The sequence below is a fragment of the Micropterus dolomieu genome, linkage group LG08 (assembly GCF_021292245.1).
Source record: "Micropterus dolomieu isolate WLL.071019.BEF.003 ecotype Adirondacks linkage group LG08, ASM2129224v1, whole genome shotgun sequence".
Classification (NCBI taxonomy): domain Eukaryota; kingdom Metazoa; phylum Chordata; class Actinopteri; order Centrarchiformes; family Centrarchidae; genus Micropterus; species Micropterus dolomieu.
In genome coordinates this window covers 1,039,777-1,048,500 of record NC_060157.1, presented here as the reverse complement: position 1 = coordinate 1,048,500, position 8,724 = coordinate 1,039,777, and the positions used below count along the sequence as shown (strand labels likewise).

Genomic DNA, 8,724 nt, shown 5'->3' with positions numbered 1-8,724 from the left:
CTGCACTGGTGAACTGGTGTACTGACTGCACTGGTGAACTACTGTTATGGCTGCACTGGTGTACTGGCTGCACTGGTGAACTAGTGTTATGGCTGCACTGGTGAACTAGTGTTATGGCTGCACTGGTGTACTGACTGCACTGGTGAACTAGTGTTATGGCTGCACTGGTGAACTAGTGTTTTGACTGCACTGGTGAACTAGTGTTATGGCTGCACTGGTGAACTAATGTTTTGGCTGCACTGGTGAAATAGTCTGCACTGGTGTACTGACTGCACCTGGTGTACTGGCTGCACTGGTGAACCAGTGTTATGGTTGCACTGGTGTACTGGCTGCACTGGTGAACTATTGTTATGGCTGCACTGGTGAACTAGTGTTATGGCTGCACCGGTGAACCAGTGTTATGGTACTGGTGTTATAGCTGCACTGGCTGGCTGCACTGGTGAACTAGTGTTATGGCTGCACTGGTGTACTGACTGCACTGGTGAACTAGTGTACTGGCTGCACTGGTGAACTAGTGTACTGGCTGCACTGGTGAACTAGTGTTATGGCTGCACTGGTGAACTAGTGTTATGGCTGCACTGGTGAACTAGTGTTATGGCTGCACTGGTGAACTAGTGTTATGGCTGCACTGGTGAACTAGTGTTATGGCTGCACCGGTGAACCAGTGTTATGGTTGTACTGGTGAACTGGCTGCACTGGTGAAATAGTGTTGTGGCTGCACTGGTGAAATAGTGTTGTGGCTGCACTGGTGTACTGATCCTGGGACTGGTCCTGGTGAACTATACTGGCTGCACTGGTGAACTAGTGTTATGGCTGCACTGGTGAAATAGTGTTATGGCTGCACCGGTGAACCAGTGTTATGGTTGTACTGGTGTTATAGCTGCACTGGTGAACTGACTGCACTGGTGAAATAGTGTTGTGGCTGCACTGGTGAACTGACTGCACTGGTGAAATAGTGTTGTGGCTGCACTGGTGAACTAGTGTTGTGGCTGCACTGGTGAACTAGTGTTATGGCTGCACTGGTGAACTAGTGTTATGGCTGCACTGGTGAACTAGTGTTATGGCTGCACCGGTGAACCAGTGTTATGGTTGTACTGGTGTTATAGCTGCACTGGTGAACTGACTCCACTGGTGAACTAGTGTTGTGGCTGCACTGGTGAACTAGTGTTGTGGTTGCACTGGTGAACTAGTGTTGTGGCTGCACTGGTGAACTAGTGTTGTGGCTGTGTTGCACTGGTGAACTAGTGTTTGGCTGCACTGGTGAACTAGTGTTGTGGCTGCACTGGTGAACTAGTGTTGTGGCTGCACTGGTGAACTAGTGTTGTGGCTGCACTGGTGAACTAGTGTTGTGGCTGCACTGGTGAAATAGTGTTGTGGCTGCACCGGTGAACCAGTGTTATGGTTGTACTGGTGTTATAGCTGCACTGGTGAACTGACTGCACTGGTGAAATAGTGTTGTGGCTGCACTGGTGAAATAGTGTTGTGGCTGCACTGGTGAAATAGTGTTGTGGCTGCACTGTTCTGGTGAACTAGTGTTATGGCTGCACTGGTGAACTAGTGTTATGGTGAACTATGTTATGGGCACTGGTGAACCAGTGTTATGGTTGTACTGGTGTTATAGCTGCACTGGTGAACTGACTCCACTGGTGAAATAGTGTTGTGGCTGCACTGGTGTACTGACTGCACCTGGTGTACTGGCTGCACTGGTGAACTAGAGTTATGGCTGCACTGGTGAACCAGTGTTATGGTTGCACTGGTGTACTGGCTGCACTGGTGAACTATTGTTATGGCTGCACTGGTGAACTAGTGATATGGCTGCACCGGTGAACCAGTGTTATGGTTGTACTGGTGTACTGGCTGCACTGGTGAACTAGTGTTATGGCTGCACTGGTGTACTGACTGCACTGGTGAACTGGTGTACTGACTGCACTGGTGAACTAGTGTTATGGCTGCACTGGTGAACTAGTGTTATGGCTGCACTGGTGAACTAGTGTTATGGCTGCACCGGTGAACTAGTGTTATGGCTGCACCGGTGAACCAGTGTTATGGTTGTACTGGTGAACTGACTGCACTGGTGAAATAGTGTTGTGGCTGCACTGGTGTACTGACTGCACCTGGTGTACTGGCTACACTGGTGAACTAGTGTTGTGGCTGCACTGGTGTACTGACTCCACTGGTGAAATAGTGTTGTGGCTGCACTGGTGAAATAGTGTTGTGGCTGCACTGGTGAAATAGTGTTGTGGCTGCACTGGTGAAATAGTGTTGTGGCTGTACTGGTGAAATAGTGTTGTGGCTGTACTGGTGAACCAGTGTTAAGGCTGCACTAGTGTACTGGTGAACCAGTGTTAAGGCTGCACTAGTGTACTGGTGAACTAGTGTTAAGGCTGCACTAGTGTACTGGCTGTACTGGTGAACCAGTGTTAAGGCTGCACTGGTGTACCGGTGTACTGGTCGTACATGTACTGGCTGCAGCTTCAGCTGGTCCCTGAACAGATAGAAATCTTCAGATATGTTGTTTGTTTCAGAGTTTCTGACTGTGGAAATCAGCTGTTTCCTGTTTGTGTTTGTTTGTTACTTGAGTCTGCAGCAGGAAACACTTCTCTGGCTGAAGACACACAACTCATTTATCACACACACGCACAGTGAACAGAGAGCAGCTTGTAGCCGGCGGCTCTTTATCAACAAAACAACGCGCACACACACACAATGAGACTGAATGTGTGTAATGACTAACAGGCATTTAGCTGGGGGGGGTCACAGGGGAGCGTGCTCAGACTCTTGTTGTTGATTGGTTATTGGTCCCCCAGGTGCACTCTGGGTAAGGATCCAGCAGGACACCCCTGAAACATTTAATGTGTGTGTGTGTGTGTGTGTGTGTGTGTGTGTGTGTGTGTGATAATGAGGTCTAATCCTGCCTTAGAGCCTCGGTGAGGTAAACAGAAGAGCTTTGATTCTCCCTGTTAATATTTAATCACACACACACACTGTAACACACACACATACTGTAACACACACACACTGTAAAACACACTGTAACACACACTGTAACACACACACACACACTGTAACACACACTGTAAAAAACACTAACACACACACACACACACACACACTGTAACACACACTGTAACACACACTGTAACACACACACACACTGTAAAACACACTGTAACACACACTGTAAAACACACTGTAACACACACTGTAAAACACACTGTAACACACTGTAACACACACACACACTGTAACACACACTGTAAAACACACTGTAACACACACTGTAACACACACACACACACTGTAAAACACACTGTAACACACACACACACACTGTAACACACACACACACACTGTAACACACACTGTAACACACACTGTAACACACACACACACTGTAACACACACTGTAACACACACACACTGTAACACACACTGTAAAACACACACACACTGTAACACACAATGTAAAACACACACACACTGTAACACACACACACACTGTAAAACACACACACACACTGTAACACACACTGTAACACACACACACTGTAAAACACACACACACACTGTAACACACACTGTAACACACACTGTAACACACACTGTAACACACACTGTATCACACACTGTAAAACACACACACACTGTAAAACACACACACACACTGTAAAACACACACACACTGTAAAACACACACACACACTGTAACACACACACACACACTGTAACACACACACACTGTAACACACACACACACACTGTAACACACACTGTAACACACACTGTAAAACACACACACACTGTAACACACACACACACTGTAACACACACTGTAACACACACACACACTGTAACACACACTGTAACACACACACACACACTGTAACACACACTGTAACACACACAGTAACACACACTGTATCACACACTGTAAAACACACACACACACTGTATCACACACTGTAAAACACACACACACACTGTAAAACACACACACACACTGTAAAACACACACACACACTGTAACACACACTGTAACACACACTGTAAAACACACTGTAACACACACTGTAACACACACTGTAAAACACACACATACTGTAACACACACACACACTGTAAAACACACACACACACACTGTAACACACACTGTAAAACACACACATACTGTAACACACACACACTGTAACACACACACACTGTAACACACACAGTAACACACACTGTATCACACACTGTAAAACACACACACACTGTAACACACACACTGTAACACACACACACACTGTAAAACACACACACTGTAACACACACACACACTGTAAAACACACACACACACACACACACACACACACACACACACACACACACACACACACAGTAACACACTGTAAAACACACACACACAGTAACACACTGTAACACACTGTAACACATACACACACTGTAAAACACACACACACACTGTAACACACACTGTAACACACACACACACACTGTAACACACACTGTAACACATACACACACTGTAACACACACTGTAACACATACACACACTGTAACACACACACACACACTGTAACACATACACACACTGTAACACACACTGTAACACACACTGTAACACACACACACACACACTGTAACACACACTGTAACACACACACACTGTAACACACACTGTAACACACACTGTAACACACACACACTGTAACACACACACACACACACTGTAACACACACTGTAACACACACACACTGTAACACACACACACACTGTAACACACACACACACACACACACATAAAGTAGATGCTGATCTCGTTCAGTTTGTGTGTCGTAGTTGAATTCTGACGGTGACCACTGAGGTCAAAAGGTCATCTGTAGTGATGACCGCCAACCTGACCGGCCCTGCTTGAAGGTGGTCTGCTAATCACCTGGTTGGCGGTTCTTCCCCCGGCTCCTCCTCGTCCAAACGTTGCTCCTGATTGGTCGGACCAGCTGCAACTCAAAACTGTGATTCCTTTGGATGATTCACATCCTCAGCTGACACACCTGCACTCAGCGTCTGTGAACAGCATGATCGGGTTGTTTGCTTGTAAAAGGGGGTTCAGACCTGCTGGTTTCAGTCTGGGACGTTTGAGTTCTACCTGAGCGACAAACACCTGGACCTGGATCAGCACAACAAACTCAGAGGGCTTGTTTTTGAGAATGCTGATACTGATGAAATGAAACGGCTCCACCTGGTGGCGGGTTGTTGCTACAACAGGAGCCAGTTTTACACACCTGCGGGTTCTTCTTCTGTGGTGTTTGGGAAGGTGCGATCAAGTGAAGCTTCTCTCTGATGTTCATGCTGAAATCTTTGCCGGCTCTGTAAACGTGATCTAAAATAACTCGCCTGTGTGTGTGTTGCAGGTGTTGGTGCGCCCCGATCGGACAGGTGATCTGTACGGCAGCGTGTTGGTGGACAGCGACAGTGCCGTCAACGCCGACCTCCTATTGGACAACAGCCAGCAGCACGTTTATGTTTTAACCAGCAGCAGGGTGAGAGAGAGTCGACATGTCTGCGTCCTGTCCTATCAGAACTTCATTTACACATCAACATGAACTCAAACTGACGTACGATCTTTTCCCTGATCGTGTCTCAGCTGTCGAAGGTTCCGGTGTCGTCATGTGAGAGACAGGCGGACTGTCGGGCCTGTCTCGCTGTCGGAGACCCGTACTGTGGCTGGTGTGTCCTGGAGGGACGGTAGGTCTGACTGACTGTCAGTCTGCGGTGACTCGCTGTAGTTTAGGACGCTGTCACTCTGATGTAGTCACTGTGTAGTCATTTCTTGCAGTCTGTGACATCACTCTGAGCCTGGCGTTTTTACAGACACGTAGCTGATGACATCCTGTGGACGTGCTGATTAGTTCATTCACTCTGACTGTTCAGTGGAGCTTTAATCAATAAGTTAGACCCCACAGGATGTTTGTTGTTGATCCTTTATTGTGACTTAAGTCATCATTAAAAATGTCTGATGATGTCTGTTGTTTTTATTTGTTTTGTCCAGATGTTCCCGTAAACATCAGTGTCAGCGCCACGTGCAGCCCAACCATTGGCTCTGGAGCTTTGAACCAACCAATCAGTGTGTGACAGTGCAGAGCCTGCAGCCGGCCAATCAGAGCAAAGATGAGCAGTCACAGGTAGGATGCTGTTAATCTGCAAATATTGATCATTGTCTTTGGATTGACTGCTGGTCTGTTTAAATCAGCCGTCGTCCTTCCAGGCAGCGGCTGGATTTCGTTCATTTGCATTCAAATCAATCTGCAGAGAGAAAATCCATCAATCTAACAGCCTTACTGATTTTGTCAGAGTTTTGATCACTATCATTTTATGTTTTTGTGTTCCCTCTGACCCACAGAGAACGGCTGAGTGGTATTATCAGCTGTGGCTGCTCAGGCTTAAAGTATCGTGGCACATAGATTATATGACGGATCAATAACTATCTTCACAGCCACAGTTTAAGCCAGAACAGCCAGGCAGAACAGCTGCAGCTATGACTGTGATATGATTTGCCATATAAGAGGATTTTATCATTTTTATATTATCACTCTCAATAGAAATGATTATGGAGTGATTTTTTTTTTCGGGGTTTGGACCAGTCTATGGAAGTCTGTAGAATAAGATGTGCAGGCCAGGACATCTCTGCAGCACGACGATATTTAATTTAAAATGGTATTTTGACACACACACACGAAAAACTTACTATGAGGGAACGCAGTGGGAATGTAAAACTTACTGTGAGGGAACGCAGTGGGAATGTAAAACTTACTGTGAGGGAACGCAGTGGGAATGTAAAACTTACTGTGAGGGAACGAAAAACTTACTGAGGGAACGAAAAACGTACTGAGGGAACGCAGTGGGAATGTAAAACTTACTGTGAGGGAACGCAGTGGGAATGTAAAACTTACTGTGAGGGAACGAAAAACGTACTGAGGGAACGCAGTGGGAATGTAAAACTTAAATCGAGGGAACGAAAAACTTACTGTGAGGGAACGAAAAACTTACTGTGAGGGAACGAAAAACTTACTGAGGGAACGCAGTGGGAATGTAAAACTTACTGCGAGGGAATGAAAAACTTGATGTGAGGGAACGCAGTGGGAGCGTAAAACTTACTGCGAGGGAATGAAAAACTTGATGTGAGGGAACGCAGTGGGAGCGTAAAACTTACTGTGAGGGAAGGAAAAACTTACTATGAGGGAACGCAGTGGGAATGTAAAACTTACTGTGAGGGAACGCAGTGGGAATGTAAAACTTAATGCGAGGGAACGAAAAACTTGCTGTGAGGGAACGAAAAACTTACTATGAGGGAACGCAGTGGGAACGAAAAACTTACTGTGAGGGAACGAAAAACTTACTGTGAGGGAACGAAAAACTTACTGTGAGGGAACGAAAAACTTACTGTGAGGGAACGAAAAACTTACTGAGGGACCGCAGTGGGAACGAAAAACTTACTGCGAGGGAACGAAAAACTTACTGTGAGGGAACGAAAAACTTACTGAGGGACCGCAGTGGGAATGTAAAACTTTCTGTGAGGGAACGCAGTGGGAATGTAAAACTTACTGTGAGGGAACGCAGTGGGAATGTAAAACTTAAATCGAGGGAACGAAAAACTTACTGAGGGAACGCAGTGGGAATGTAAAACTTACTGTGAGGGAACGCAGTGGGAATGTAAAACTTACTGTGAGGGAACGCAGTGGGAATGTAAAACTTAAATCGAGGGAACGAAAAACTTACTGAGGGAACGCAGTGGGAATGTAAAACTTACTGTGAGGGAACGAAAAACTTGATGTGAAGGAACGCAGTGGGAATGTAAAACTTGATGTGAAGGAACGCAGTGGGAATGTAAAACTTACTGTGAGGGAACACAGTGGGAATGTAAAACATAATGCGAGGGAACGCAGTGGGAATGTAAAACTTACTGTGAGGGAACGAAAAACTTGATGTGAGGGAACGCAGTGGGAATGTTAAACTTACTGTGAGGGAACAAAAAACTTGATGTGCGGGAACATGTAACTTACTGCGAGGGAACATGTAACATACTGCGAGGGAACATGTAACTTACTGCGAGGGGAACATGTAACTTACTGCGAGGGAACATGTAACTTACTGCGAGGGAACATGTAACTTACTGCGAGGGAACATGTAACTTACTGCGAGGGAACACCTGTTCAGAAAACATTCCTACCATGACCCTTTGGGAGGTTTTTTTTTCCGCTGGTGTTATCAAACCTTTAACAAACAAAAAGAGCAGAATATGAAAAAGTTGCAGAACTACAGAATCCAGTTTCATTATTCAAACAATGGAAACGGAGACAGAACGCAGGCCCGACTGACTCTCCTCAGCAGTCCGTCTTTATATGGCTGTTTATATTTTAATCTCCAAGGTAACGCTGTCAGTTGTCCAGCTTCCTGCCCTCACGGAGGCGGAGTCTCTGTCCTGCGTGTTCGGGCTCCTCCCACCTCAGCCTGCCATTGTCACGGGAACCAGCATCACCTGTCAGTCACCTGCGCCGGAGCTCCTCCCGCCCATGCCGACAGGAAGTGGTGAGTAGACAGCAGTGATGTTGTTCAGGTCTCAGCTGCGTCTCCAAACCCTAACGAGGATTTCTGACTTCCTGTGCCTGGCTCTCTGCTTCCAGATCACATGATCGTACTCGTGTCACTGATGTTTGGTCA

The 8,724-nt window shown here is 46.2% G+C and overlaps 1 protein-coding gene across 1 annotated transcript in view; it reads left to right on the top strand.

The window, feature by feature from the left end:
• The window catches only part of plxnb3 (plexin B3), a 47,009-nt gene that overhangs the window by 6,337 nt on the left and 31,948 nt on the right, over nucleotides 1-8,724 (top strand). The window contains exons 4-7 of the mRNA XM_046056933.1: nucleotides 5,418-5,546; nucleotides 5,651-5,751; nucleotides 6,056-6,188; nucleotides 8,433-8,592. Coding sequence (XP_045912889.1) covers nucleotides 5,418-5,546; nucleotides 5,651-5,751; nucleotides 6,056-6,188; nucleotides 8,433-8,592 — 523 coding nt within the window. The remainder of the gene's footprint in view (nucleotides 1-5,417; nucleotides 5,547-5,650; nucleotides 5,752-6,055; nucleotides 6,189-8,432; nucleotides 8,593-8,724) is intronic.